The 15,416-nt window shown below is 37.7% G+C and overlaps 1 protein-coding gene and 1 long non-coding RNA gene across 6 annotated transcripts in view; both read right to left on the bottom strand.

Moving 5' to 3' along the window:
* Nucleotides 1-189: 189 nt before the first annotated feature.
* LOC108278873 (uncharacterized) lies at nt 190-3,788 on the bottom strand. Its single transcript, XR_008398313.1, has 4 exons — nt 3,643-3,788; nt 3,250-3,480; nt 3,110-3,175; nt 190-378 (listed from the first exon to the last, which is right to left on the bottom strand). It is a non-coding gene; the product is annotated as an uncharacterized LOC108278873 (long non-coding RNA).
* A 4,083-nt stretch (nt 3,789-7,871) lies between these two features.
* The window catches only part of nedd4l (NEDD4 like E3 ubiquitin protein ligase), a 64,180-nt gene continuing 56,635 nt past the window's right edge, over nt 7,872-15,416 (bottom strand). For all 5 annotated transcript variants that reach the window (XM_017492554.3, XM_017492556.3, XM_017492551.3 and 2 more), the window contains 7 exons: nt 15,013-15,086; nt 14,588-14,648; nt 13,694-13,753; nt 13,491-13,598; nt 12,703-12,799; nt 11,814-11,886; nt 7,872-9,990 (listed from right to left, as the gene is read on the bottom strand). In XM_017492554.3, the coding sequence (XP_017348043.2) occupies nt 9,888-9,990; nt 11,814-11,886; nt 12,703-12,799; nt 13,491-13,598; nt 13,694-13,753; nt 14,588-14,648; nt 15,013-15,086 (576 nt within the window). In that variant the 3' untranslated portion in view covers nt 7,872-9,887. The remainder of the gene's footprint in view (nt 9,991-11,813; nt 11,887-12,702; nt 12,800-13,490; nt 13,599-13,693; nt 13,754-14,587; nt 14,649-15,012; nt 15,087-15,416) is intronic.

Genomic DNA, 15,416 nt, shown 5'->3' with positions numbered 1-15,416 from the left:
GATCGGGGTTCGATTCCCGCCAGGGCCATGTGTGTGCGGCGTTTGAATGTTCTCCCCTTGCATAGATGAATGTCCTGAGCTTAAGGTTAGCGCTTAACGTTACCATCCATCTTCAACCGCTTACTCCTTTTGTGTTTGTGCGGCGTTTGAATGTTCTCCCCCTGCAGCGGAGAACATTCAACCGCCGCACACACATGGTTTCCTCCCCCAGTCCAAAGACATGCATGGTAGGCTGATTGGCATGTCTATATCCATAGTGTATGAATGGGTGTGTGTGTGTGTATGTGATTGTGCCCTGTGATGGATTGGCACCCTGTCCATGGTGTACCCCGCCTTGTGCCCGATGCTCCAGGGATAGGCTCCAGGTTCCCCGTCATCCTGAAAAGGAGTAAGTGGTTGAAGATGGAATGTAACGCTAAGCGTTAAGCGCTAACCTTAAGCTCAGGACATTCATCTATGCAAAGCGAGAACAAAAGATGAGACATCACTGGGTAAAAATGTTTTGAACAATGATCAGACAAACACATGAAATATCTTCTTGTTGTTTCTTATTTCACCCTAAGGGTGTGCAGAAGACATTTGACCCACAGGAACATTTGAGCTCAGGAGACAAATTTCTCACATGAAGCCTGCATGAAAAAAAAAATTAGGCTTAGAAGTTTACTTAAGAGCAAAAAAGTTCAAAGCTGGGAGTAAAACGTATTTGTGTGTGTGTGTGTGTGTTCTTTGTATTTCAAGACCTCTAAAATGTAGTCATATTACACACTCATGCCCAGGAAAGCGATTCGACTGTGGGAGAAAAACATGATTGTCCTACAAGTACTTTTTTTTTAATGCAAAGCTGACTGAGACTAAGCAGAGGAACGTCGGCAAACTTAAAAACGAATTCCTGGTCTGTTTTCTGCAGATCGAGTTACAGGTTCCCAGATACACCAAAGCTAAATGGAACAAGAGTCAAGTTGCAGTGTGAACAGGGTAAAAGGGCAAAACATGACCTTTCATACAAAATATGCTGCTTTAGTACTGATTTTGACTGTCATGTATATTTAGTAGCACTTATTCTACTCTACCAACATCCTGGTATTTCATGGATAATGTAGTAATTACAATTAATGTCAGGTATGTACTGTATGTCACATGTTGAATATTGAAGTACATATTTTTATAGAAACTTGGTATGTGCAAAAATATTCAGACCATAATTAAATATTAATATTTTTTAAAATTATTATTCATTGGTAAGTACATAGTAACTATGTGGAAAAACTACCAGTATATATTTCATTACTTAGTAGCGACACTAAAAGAAAAATTTGGCCACTTATACAATTTCAAAAATGTTCTAAACATCTGCTTATAGAAATATCAACAATTATAACACATTTTTCTGTATTAAATAACAACAGATTTTGAAAGTCTATTTAGAATTAGATTATGTGAAGATTATGTGGAGATTATGTGGAGCGTGCAGTGCAGCTGTATTACAGTCAGAGCTGCTGAAAAATAATCACCTTCTGACCAATCACAATCCAGGATTCAGCAGCGCTGTGGCTATATTTAGGTATAGGCTCGCATAACTGGAAGATCGGTTATATGATATCTGTCCAGATATTCCACATGCACAATTATAGCATTGTGAATTCATTAAAACTATAATTGGACAGATATTATATTATGGTCACATGCTGTATACACACACAGCTGTCTGTTAGAGAGATAACTGTGATGTCAACACTGCTCACTGAAGTGTTCCTGAGTGTAAAGGTTAGATGACACATATACACATACATGATACACTGATGAATCGCACATCCTTGGTGACCATCAAGCCCCGTCCTGCTGATGAGATGTGTGTGTATGTGTGTGTGTGTGTCTGTGTGTGTTTGTGCGCGCTGGTGTGGTCTGATGGTCACGCCGTAGTTATTTAGTGTGATAATGGCGTTTGATTGGACATGACACAAACACCATTGTCACACTCCATAACTGCGGAGAGAGAGAGAACGAGAGAGAGAGGAGACACAAACACACGGCCTAGAGAGAGAGAGAGAAAGAAAGAGAGATAGAGAGAGTTAAACTGACAGATAAATTAGACATCCTACATACAATGAACAATTATTTGTATTTAAATTTGTGCTGTTGGATTCTGGATTCTGATTGGTCAGAAGGTGTTGATTAATTTTCTATATCAGCGACTCAGAGTAGCACATTAACGCGCTCGTTCTAATATCATTTCTATAGTAACAGCTCATTTATAGAGCCGTGTACGATGGACGCGCCACCCATAATAAACGGATTTTAAAACCTCATCGACATGACGAAGTTTTCTGTAAGGAGATGTTTATTTAACATTTACGGAAGGAGTCTCCAGTGTCAGAACTTATTAAAGCTGTAACTTTTAGTTTTCTGGTGTCTTCAGGACAGAAGAGTTTACACTTCTTTGCGGTTTCAATGTCACGTGACAAGCTGAGGTTTTTGTGTCTTATTAATTTGAAGAGAGAGAATAAAGAGATGCTGTTTATAGCTGTGGTAATGTAAGAGAACAGGAAGTGGTTTCCACAATACTAAATGTAAATAAACAGGTAAAAAGTATCATGTTTGATTCTTTACTAAATAAAAAATGCAGTTGGTAAAATGCTGTGGTATAAGAGGAATAAAACCCTTGAAGATGTGTTGTTACAGGAAATGAATTCAACGTCACTGATTATTTTACTATAACAGCTCCACACATAGTGTTTTATCCATCACTGAACTGACTGAGCTCTACAGGCCACTAAAATGTTTTTTAGTCTTTTATCATTTACTGTAATTTTGTGTTTATTATAGATTATATTAGCCTGAGAAAAGTAGCTGTTGGAAGCATGAAATTTTGAAAAATCAAAGCAACACGGACTGAACATTGTAAATCAGGTGGCAAAATTAAATCCCCATTTCTCTCGAATATATTGCAACAACCTTCCCACCTTGTGAAAAGATCTTCCAAGATTTTTATTTATTTATTTTTTTCCCCCAAATTTTATCAATGTTAACATAATTTCATATCAAGACACGACGACGTTTCTCTCTAAATATCACTAAGAGATTCATAAACTAATAACATTTTTCAACCCACCTCTGGATCCAATCGTAAAGATGGCCGTCATCAAGCTTTCAGGTCTCCACAGCATGTGTGCGATCACTAAATAACAAAAATAACACTGCCATAATGTAAGAAAAAAACCCAAAAAATAAAAAAGCCATGACTTTGCGTACCATTTACAAATTCCAGCACACGTTCCCATCGTCTCTACGCCAGTGATCGCCCAGCAGCAGTTCATTTTGACGATACGAGCTAAGTTCAGGTCGGTCTGCTCCCTTCTGCTCCTCTTTATGTGGCCTCCAAGGCTTTTAGTCAAACAGTAAATGGAAGTGGGAGATAAGCTCTGAGCGCTATTGATCAGCTCGCAACGTGGAGTGCAGGTCACTCACCCAAAAAAACCCAACCTCCAGGACATGAAGAAAAAAAAAGAAGATAGTCACTAACTACACAACATTCAAGTCTACTACAACGAACATTCACTACTAGCATACAAGCTAATGCTAACTGACTAGCATTCAGTACTAACACACAAACCCAGCCCTAAAATACTAACATGCACTACTTACAGGTTTATTGTGAAAATGTTCAGACTTTCAGCTGTTTGCGATGAACAAATCAAACAAAAGCAATTGAAATAGTTCAACACAATAAATGCTTCAAGTGGTTTCTCCAAATTCAACTGAAAATGCAATTTAGAATGACTTCTCCAGCCTCAAAATTATTCACCCCCTTCATGGCGAGCATCTTTAGTACTTAGTAGAGCACCATATTGCTGTTATGACCTGCTGCAAACGAGATGCAGAGCTTCTGAGCCAAAATCACACCTGAATACTGTGGCCCATTCATTTTTTTCATACAGGAAGTGTCTTGAAGCTGTAATTACAAATAAAGTCTTCTCCACTAAGTATTAAATACATTTCAGTTAGCGTGTTCAATACTTTTTTTCCTGTGTCATTCCACTTTATTACACATAACTTCATTTATGGATTTAATGTTGTGAATTCTTTATATTTGTGGATTTATTAAGTTAATACTGATGTCTGGTTTAAATTTCATGTGAATAGCCTCATTGGAAATATATTTACTGAAAAACACGTCCAATGTTTACATGTTGACACGTCCAATACTTATTTCCCCCACTGTATTATAATGACAATATATGCTAACTTACTGAAATACACTACTAAAATACTAGCTAGTGTAGTATATACTGCTGTCACAGTAAAGTGCACAACTAGCATTAAAACTATCATTAGCATAATAAAGTCCACTACTGGTAGTATTTTAAACATTACTAGCATAACTTACTTGAGTGTACTACTAAAATATTAGCATGTACTGCTAACACACTAATAATACTATTGTCCATTACTAGCATACAAACTAGCCATAACTAACTAGCATCGACTACTAAGATGTTAACAAGCCCGAATATGCTAATGTCCACTGGTGATATACACTACTGCGAGCATTCTAACTAGCACTAGCATAAAAACAGAAGATTTTTTTTTAATTATACTTTTTAAAATGGAGGTGATAGAGACGCTTGGTGAATTTTTGTTAACTCTGTTGTGTAATGAATGAATGAGACCGAATTGTTAAGATTTCTTTATTATGCATATTAGCAGAAGAGGTGACATCAGTTATGCATGTAGCGTCAGTGTGAATAGCATGACGATTAGCCACACAGGCACAATGCTTCAAGCTAATGTCACTGAGCTGCATGTTTGCAAAACAGTCTGGAACGTGCTGTTACAGGAAAATAATCAAGCTGGGGTGGTGTGATGACGCCGATTTACCAGAGCGATTTACTCCTCTTCTAACTGCAGTACGATGAGTAAAATTTGTATTAACTAAAGAATGATACATCATTTTTTATGCATTTATAGTTACATTTAATGTTACTATGATGTCACTAATGATGGCATACACAAGCGCAGATTAAATTGTAGCCCTTGGCTAACAGACCTCCTTTAGCTAAAGTCTGAGTTTGTGTTTTTGCTGGACTAAAGTTCGCTGTGGAAAATTACAAATGAAATGAGTTTTGCAGCGTAATTTCACAGAATTGCGATCCGTGCACCCTGACCGACCCGTAAGCTGCGTTACTATGTTTGGGCTTCTTTTTCCCTGAATTTTCACTGAGGTTTGATTCAGAGCTTTTGAGAGAGTTGGCGCTGGAAATGTTTGAGCGTCTGATAAAATGTCCCGAGCAGCTTTTATTTGCTCGTCCTTGAAACTGATAACCGACTGAGTGTCTGTGTGAACGAACCGAGTTCCCTTCACCTCTCAACACACACACACACACACACTCAAATATATGTACATCTTAAAAAAATAAAAATTAAAACAAAATAAAATGTGAATATCGTGGAAAAGTTAATTGTTTTCCACAATTTAATTCAAAAAGTGGAACTTTCATACATTCTAGATTCATCACATGAAGTGAAATATTTCAAGCCTTTTTTTTTTTTTTTTTTTTTACGGCTTTCAGCTTATGGAAATCAAAAATCCAGTGTCTCAAAATTTTAGAATAAAGAAATTCATGACGTTCATGATGCCATGTATCCTAACAAAATGTCCAGGTCCTCTGGCAGAAAAACAGCCCCAAAACATTAAAGATCCACCACCATAGTTAACGGTGTACATGAGGTACTTTTCCATAAGGCTACTTCTCTGCACAGTGAAATCCCTAGTGTTCAATTAACACCCAGAGTGTTTATACGAGTCTAATGGACTCGTATAAACACTGTAGGGTGTGAATTCAACACTGTGGGTGTTAAATCAACACTGGTGATTTTGCTGCGCGTGTGCGCCAAAACCACCTCTGGTGTTTATTGCTAAAAAGTTCTACTTTGGTTTCATCTGACCATAGAACCCGATCCCATTTGAAGTTCCAGTAGTGTCTGGCAAACTGAAGACGCTTGAGTTAGTTTTTGGATGAGCGTAGAGGCTTTTTTCTTGAAACCCTTCCAAACAACTCGTGGTGATGTCGGTGACTTCAGATTGTAGTTTTGGAGACTTTCTGACCCCAAGACGCAATTAACTTCTGCAATTCTCCAGCGGTGATCCTTGGAGAGTTTTTGGTCACTCGAACCGTCCTCTTCACAGTGCGTTGAGACGATATAGACACACGTCCAATTCCAGGTTGATTCATAACATTTCCAGTTGACTGGAACTTCTTAATTATTGCCCTGATGGTGGAAATGGGCGTTTTCAATGCTATTGCTATTTTCTGATAGCCACTTTATATTTTGTGAAGCTCAACAACCTTTTGCCGCACATCACAGATATATTCCTTGGTCTGACCCATTGTTATGAATTTAAGGGAATCACGGAAGTCACGGTTGAACAATTTTCTGTTCCTAGTCACCCAGGTGTACTAAAAAAAGTTAAATATAAATTGATAATTGTTGCTATATCTATATTTAACAAATATTTATTTTTTGTGTTTTTTTTTTGCATGTATAGAGAACACACACCTTTGGGTGTCATTTTTATTTATATAAAAAAAAAAAGAAAAAAAAAAAGAAAAGGATGAATGGATTAATTACTCTGTCAGGATACACACACACACACACACACACACACACACACACACACACACACACCCCTCAACCTCACACAAAAAAATTGAACCCAAAAATCTCCACAAGGCCAAAACTGTCATGCCGTTATCATACACCCACGCGACTGACGTGACCTCTGACCTGCTCGGGGCTGATCTGTCGACTGTGGAGTAAAAGCACGACTCAACCTGACACGACCGGACCTAAACTACATTTACACCATCGGTTACAGCTATAAAGCTAAAACACTAAAGTTCTCTCTTTAAATTCTTTTTCCTTTATGTTCTTTCTGTGATATCGTGATGTTGCCTGACGAAGTCACTTTGAACACACAACCCTGTTACACAAGTAAATGATCAATTTATAAAAACGTTTAAAAAAATTTCGGATATTATTAGAATGTCCTTCATGCTCTTAGCATGGACGCTAGACAACCATGTTTTGATTTTAATTTTATTTGCTAATTCTACGTTAAATAACTGAACCGTTACTCATTTAAGAGCAAAATGCAGCAAAGAAATGTGATTATTATTTTTATATTACTTTTATATTATTATATTACAACATATGAGCATAAAGGTGTGTCATCTTAGACTCGATCCTGGAAAATAATTTTAAAAATAAAATAAAGTATATATTTTTTTAAAAGAGCTAAATGGCTAAATTTTGATCTATTATATCTATTATTAAAAATTCCCGGCTGGCCAAACTGCTAATTATATCCAAAATGAAACAAAGTAAAAAATTTTAATCCAAGTTTAATCTAAGATCCATTTCATGGAATTCAATACAATTTCTGTGTGTGTGTGTACGTGTGTGTGTGTGTGTGTGTGTGTGTAAAGCAGGACAGACTTGTCTCGACTCCCCCTCTGACCTGCTTTTTAACATGGAAATCAAACATTACTTGGTAGTTTGTAGCCTGAGTTTCTCATACGATATCGATTACTGAAAAGGAATTACACCACTATTTCAATCTGCCAGACGAGTTAGAAATCTGCACACACTTAAAAATAATATGGACTGGAGTTTGCTCCGGTGAAGTTTTCAGTGAAGGAAATATTTGTTTATTTAACGTTTGTGGAAGGAGTCTCCAGTGTTTTCCGACATCGTCAGGACAGAGGAGTTTACGCTTGACACACCGTACACAGATTAATTATACTCAGTAATAATCCTACAAAACGGATATGTATGTTATACAGTAAATGAAAAACAAAATCCAGACAGGAACGTAAGAGTTTCATTCCTCAGTTTTAATTTGAACCAATTATACGAATCGCAAGGGTGAACATTCCCCATCGATACAAAAACAACAGGCTCTACAAAAGAGACAGAGAGAAAAGAAAGAAAGATAACAATAACATCAGAGTAGATCAGAAAAATCGGCTGAACCACGCTGTGACCGGCAGAAGAGAGAAAGTGTAGAAACCAACTAAGAGAAATAAAAGGCTCAGATAAAGCGATTCAGAGAATCTATTTCAGAGAATCTAATTCAGAAAAATTGATTCAGAGAATCTAATTCAGAGAAATTGATTCAGAGTATCTGATTCTGAAAAATTGATTCAGAGAATCTAAACCAGAGAATCAAATTCCAAGAACTTGATTCGGAGAATCCGAATCAGAGAAAGTGATTCAGAGACCTTGCTTTAAAGAAAATGATCCCGAGAATCTGATTCAGAAAGTCTAATTCCGTGACATTGATTCAGAGAATCTGATTCAGAGAGTCTAATTCTGAGAAATTGATTCAGAGAATCTGATTCTGAAAAATTGATTCAGAGAATCTAAACCAGAGAATCGAATTCCAAGAAATTGATTCAGAGAACCTGCTCCACAACGACCCTTTTTTACAGTCCTGATCCATGTCATTACAACTCTGGGGGCAAAACTGACCCCGGATCAGATGTTTGTGAGGCCAGGGTGAGCGTCAGACAGAAAGCAGACGAGAGTATTGCACCGTGTCGTTTGTGTGCTCGAAACAGAAAAGATATCATTGATATTATAGCAAAGTCACATTCAAGTTAATATTAATAAAAGAGAAAAAAAATGTCGACCCACGAGGCTCGCGAGTGACTGATAAAGTGCCCTTACAGCTTTTAGTGATGTTAGAATGGACATAAATAATAAAAAAAAAGGGGGGGGGGGTGTTGGGGGGGGGGGGATAAAAAGAAACGTGACAGAACGAAACGAGGAGTTTAAGTACTAAAAATCTGCAGCAGTCAGAACGTTCACATCTTCATTCATGCTGTTAATACTTACAGAAGCTTTAATACATACAGTGACTCAGTTAAATGTTTGTTTGCTTGTTTTTTTCCTTCCTCAATCCTCAAAAAAATTTACAAACAGCATAACAATTGTAAGAATATTAATAATACACTTGTGAAGAAAAACGTCGTTTACACGGCGTCTCAGTTTTCCCCGGCAGTTCCAGGGGAGCAGGAAAACAGCATTAATTACTACGTAATCATATCCATAACACGACATACACGAATGTTCATGCCAGTTTCCTCAGCACTAACACACTGATCAGGGAGTCGGCCGTAATCCCATTACAGCCCGGCCAGCTCACCATGCAGTATTCATTCATCTCTTTATTTGTTTTTTTTTGTTGTTTTTTTAACCTAAAATTGTAAACCACGTACATTATCGATACAAACGGCAACGTGATAAGATCATCCGGATAATAACTGATAAAAATCTAAAAATGATGATTACTTCCGAGTTTTGAAAAGAAAAGAAAAGAAAGATTTAAAAAAATATCCCCAGCGTGGAAGAAGAGAAGAGCGAAGTAGGTGTGAGAAAGAAGAGGAGGAGGAAGAGGAGGAGTGGCTCTTCGTCGCTCTTCTTCGTCTAAGGTAATCTGGTGTTTATAAGACCTGATGTGGGTTTACCAATTACTGCACCTTCACTACTCAATCCTTTGTGAACCGGTGTAGAAGGGGGGGGGGGGGGGGGGGGGGGATCAATCGTCTGAGAGCAAGAAAGATGGAGGGATTGAAAAAGACAGGAGAGTTAAAGAGAAATAAAGACTGAAAAGAGAGATGAGTAAAAGCACCCCAGAGAGAAAGAGTGAGAGGACGAGGGAACGAGATAGAGAGAGAGAGAGAGTGAGAAAGAGAGTTAAAGGACTGTGCTGTAGTGTAGCGTAAAGTCTCAGTTCAGTCTCAATGTGTTCACGCACACAAAACTGATAAAAGGCTCCAGGCCTCAGATTCGACTGTGTGTGTGTGTGTGTGTGTGTGTGTGTGTCTCTAGTCGACTCCCTCAAAGCCCTGTGCGTTCTCCACAGCCATCAGCAGCTTCTCCCTCAGATCATCGAACGTCTCATAAGCCGGCAGATCCAAACGGTTAAAACTGCGCACAAGACACAATATTTAATAATAATAATAATAATAATAATAATAATAACAACAGCAGCAACAATAATGCCAAATTAAATGTAATAGCTAAATAAATAACTGCTATAAGAACCCCACTGAACCACTTCAATCATACGCAAAAACAGCACGTAAAGATGTCTGTGTACGCTGTGTTCATTTGTTTTTCATGTTTAATATGAGAAGAAAGTATACATATAGTTCTCTCTGAAAATATTGGAAAGGCAAGCCAAATTCATTAGTTTGTGCTCTACACCAAAGACATTTGGGTTTGAGATTGAAAGATGATAATGAGTCTTTATTGGTCATGTATACATTACAGCACAGTGAAATTCTTTTTCTTCGCATATCCCAGCATGTTAGGAAGTTGGAGTCAGAGCGCAGGGTCAGCCATGATACAGAGCACAGGGTCAGCCATGATACAGAGCACAGGGTCAGCCATGATACAGAGCACAGGGACAGCCATGATACAGAGCACAGGGACAGCCATGATACAGAGCACAGGGTCAGCAATGATACAGAGCACAGGGTCAGCCATGATACAGAGCACAGGGTCAGCAATGATACAGAGCACAGGGACAGCCATGATACAGAGCACATCGTCAGCCATGATACTTCCACCATGTTTCACACATGAGCTTGAATGTTTTGGAACATTGACTGTTGTTTTTGGGTTTTTCTTCACAGCTTTCACAATGTTTCTGTCATCAGCTGCTGTTGTTTTCCTTGGCTGACCCGTTCCACGTCTGGTTGCTCAGTACACCAGTGGTTTCTTTCTTTTTCAGGACATTTCAAATTGCTGTATTGGATATGCCCAATGTTTGTGCAGTGCCTCTGATAGATTTTCCTTCTTTTCTCAGCTTCAAAATGGCTCGCTTTTCTCCCATAGACAGTTCTCCAAACTTCATGTTGGTTTATCGTTTTTAACAACAAATGTAGTCTTCACAAGTGAAACCCTGGGTTCAGACCAAGAGTAGACATTCAGAACTATTAAATCTTTAGTCAATTTAACAGGACACACCTGGGCAGCAAGAAACACCCATCAGTCACATGTTCCAGTATCACTTCAAATATGGGTGGGTTCAAACAAAAAGAGCCACTGTTTAAGTTGTTTAACATGTCTAGATGTAAATATGAGGAGATGAAAGCTGAAAATCTGATCCATCATCTCATATTCATCTTTCGATCTCAAACCCAAATGTCTTCAATGTATAGAAGGAAAAAAAGGGAAGGAATTGGCCCTGCTGTTCCAATACTTTCGGAGGGGACTGTATATACACTCTCGTCTTTCTCCTTCGCTCGGTTTTCCTCACTTTTAGATTCATTAAACGACCCACAATTACTCTGTAGCTTGCAGCAAGGAGAGATTATAGATTAGCACTAGCGCCTGATTGACTGCTAATACGGATTTAACAACAGCAAGAATGTGATTTTAAAGATGGAGTCTGCTGATGAATAACGTTTCATTTAAGAATATTTTAAACCCACAAAATTTACTTTGTGCATATCTTGATCCCCATTTTTTAAAATCAAGTCTTTCATGAAAACAGAAAACGGTTGGAGAGTAGACATCTTACATCACGTTATACGTTTCCCAAATTTTATTTCGCAATGAAAACTGGAACCCTAACGGCGCATGTTTATTTTACCTGAAAATGTATTACATTTCATCATGAACACAGCAGGTTAAAAAAAAAGAGAGATCATTCATCCAACATATGCCAAAATGCAGTGAAGCCCCCGTGGTAGCAGTGTCTTGGTAAAATCCAACCTATATGTATTAGGGAAAGTGGACCATACCATGTGTGTGCACGGGGGAGTTTGTCTGGGGTCCCCCACTGCTCGATGGTAAACAACTGCGGCCCGTTTGAACCTGCAACACACACACACACACACACACACACACACACACACATACACACAAGGGCTCAGCATAAAAACACACATACATAGCATGGAGATGAACGTTTAAAAAATATTTTATCTGCCATATTAGATTTGATTTCCTAAATTAAAACATTAAATTAACATTTTCTTCATTTTGCCCTTTTTTCCCCCGGCACTTCAGGCAAAACACAGATACTGTTAAGTCAATATTTGTCCCTCATGCTCCCATTTCTCAGTGTTTGATCTGAGGTTATCTAGGGTTTTGGACTGTACCATTAGTTTAACAGGGTTAATATGATAGATAGAACACAGTGACTCTGAAAGTTCAAAGGTTTTTTGAGGATCATAAATCTTAAATGGTTTAAGTATGTTTTAAGGAATTAAGGTATCTTAAGGTACCTCACGTGAGCCGTGAGTATTGCCTGGCACTGCAGTTTATTTCATAGAACATTATATTTATTTCCTCGTCACCCCCCAAACCCTACACAGGTGGTACAGTCCAAGAAAGTTCACGAGACCAAAGCTCAAAGTACTAATTATTTCGAACTAGTTTTAAGTTTGTTTTTTTTTGCTCTGCGAGAGAACAGACGAAGTGACTGAAATGACAATTTTTTTTGCATCTTTTATTCTTATAATTATATTTTTGTACTTAATAATTGAATAATCTTCTATTTTAATACAAGAAATACTGGCATACAGAGTTCCTTACATTCTACATCAATTAACTATCAAATAATTCTGTTTTTGAAACACAGCAGGGTTTGATATATACGTGTGTGTGTGTGTGTGTGTGAGATCTCACCATAGAGCTCAGCGAAGCCATTCATAGGAACTCTAGACGTTCCTGTGACGAACTGCAGCAGCCGAATCCTCTTCTCAGCATCCATCAACAACACGGCCTTCACACACACAGAGTTTATAGAAGTATATATATGCATGTGACTGTTTCACCTGTTTATTTAAGTTGGAGAAATTGATAATTAAATCAAGAACTGTCAGTAATTGACAGTAAATCGGTCATTTTAGTAATAATCAGTAATAATACGATCACTATAGCTGTTTTAATCTAAAAAAATATTATTAATGTTTAAAACTAGTTTGTAGCTCGTGAAAGCATAATTATTGAGTAAAAAAAAAGAGAAAGAAAGAAAAAACACTTTATAATAAGCCAGAGATTTAGTCATGAAAGAAGTACATTGCGACTGATCAGGACAGAGAGAGAGAGGAAGTGAGACTGTGAGAGTCAATCTAATCTAATCAATCAGGAAAATGGATTCAGGTGTGATGGAGTTTCATTTATTTATTTAGTTATTTCGGCTAATGTAGTGGAAAGGTAGTAAATAACGTCTGATTTATCCTCGCTCTGGAATCCGTGTCGTTACCCAGTAGTGAGGTTATTTTAGATAATAAGATAACAATAGCTGGAGAGAGTGTGTGTCTGTGCATTGATCAGCAGATTCTGATGTGGTTCTTTCATCAGAGCAAACACACGACATGAACACATCAAAAAGACTTTGATCATCAGAGAAACACACACACACACACACACACACACACACACACACACACACACACACACACACAACATACCTTCCAGAACCACTGGATGACGGGGTGATTTGGACAGTAGCCGTTTTTATACACGGTGTGTTGTCTCCAGTCGTTAACGTCCACATCACCCAGACCACACATCAGCAACTACACAACACCACAACACCTTTAATATATTACACACTGGTATTTTAGTGTGTGTGTGTGTGTGTGTGTGTGTATGTGTGTGTGTGTGTGATTACCTCCAACTCGTTCTCATCGAAGATCTTAATTAAGTCGATTAGAATCAGTTCTGTGAATCCCTGCAAGATAAAACAAAAGCCAACATCAGTTCCCAATCAGAATTTTTTTCTTTTATTCCCTTTCTCTCTCTCCCTCTTTCTCTCTCTCTGCTTACTTCAGTCAACTTTTCTTTTCCTTTTTTGCCATTTCATTCTTTTTTATTTCTTTCCTCTATTACGTTTTTTTCTTTTCTCACCATCTTTGTGTATTTTTCTTTTATTTATTTCTTTGCTCTCTGACTATGTTTTTCGTCTTTAGTTTTTGTCCCCGCTTTTATTTATATTTCTTTCTTTCTTTTTACTTTGCTTTTATTCATTTATTTCCATTTCTTTCTTTCTCGCCCATACTTTTTACAAACTCCTACACTGGGAGGGAAAGTGTTCGAGGGGCGGCTTTGAAACAGAACTGGAGCACAGGGCAGTCCCTAAGGATTTCACGATTTAGTGATCACAGAAATGAAAAGAAAAAAAAAAAAAAGAGAAATACAATTAAATAAAAAATCAAGCGAACTCCATAACATTCGGAGGAGCTTGCAATTTTTCTAAATACAGTAGAGAGTACAGCTAAAAGGTCTCGTTTACCTACAAACATCACTGCGAAAAAGCGCGCAAAAGTATTGTGCAATTGCGATTCTGCGCGAATTTTCCACAAAAAAGCACAAAAAACTCATCACAAAAAAAACAAAACAAAACAAAAAAACCCTCATCAACTGGATAAAAAAATAAATAATAATCAATGAATTTTGGCCGCAACAATCACAAAAACATATCCGGACTGCCAGGGCAGGATTATTAAACACACACTGACACCTAGTGGTGAGATTTGGTGGTGCAGACAGCAGTGATGTTCATTACCTCCATAAAGGCGTTCATCTGTTTCTGTACCCTGTTCACAAACCGCCACTGTATCACCAAACTGAGAGAAAGAGAGAGAGAATGAGGCAGACAGACAGACAGCGAGAGAGAGACAGACAGAGAGTGAGACAGACAGACAGAGAGAGACAGAGAGAGAGACAGAGAGAGAGAAGTTTATGTAGTAAGATTACCTAGATGTACAGAAATGTAAGTAACTTTGTACATGAGAGGTTTGTTAAATTTAAACACAATGTTTTTTTTATTTAAAATGAAAACCACACATTCAATGGAATGTAAAAATGTTTGTGACGTCATCATAATCCCATCCTGATGATCACACCTCAGACATGTCCATATTTTTATTCAGCTTTCCATGTGCACAGATTAAATCTTTAGAACCAGCTCTGAGACCGGACATGACTTACTCGATATACTCCTTCTTGTTGTCGTTGGTGACGACCAGATCAGACCCGCTCGGCTTCAGATCCACTTGGTATGTCTATGGGGAGAGTCCAATCCATCAATCAATCGATCACATGACCAGGTTTATGATTTATATTTCAGCGTCTTCATAAACACAATACTTTTACAGTCACAGTAAACGTTATAAAATGTCCTAGTTCTTTCAAGTGTGAAAATGAAGATGGAAAAGGTTTTAAAAAACAGTACTCTATAAATCTTATCTGAGTTTGTTCTGTCATGTTTTACACGTGACAGTCACATGTTATTGTGTCATCAAATATAACAGCCAATCAGGTTCCATATGCAAATCAATATAATGGGTATCAATATAATGTAGACTTTTTAACACTCCTTTTCTTTTTTGTTT

This window comes from Ictalurus punctatus, chromosome 18 (genome assembly GCF_001660625.3).
Source record: "Ictalurus punctatus breed USDA103 chromosome 18, Coco_2.0, whole genome shotgun sequence".
Taxonomy (NCBI): Eukaryota; Metazoa; Chordata; class Actinopteri; order Siluriformes; family Ictaluridae; genus Ictalurus; species Ictalurus punctatus.
This window is presented reverse-complemented; position numbering and strand designations above follow the sequence as displayed.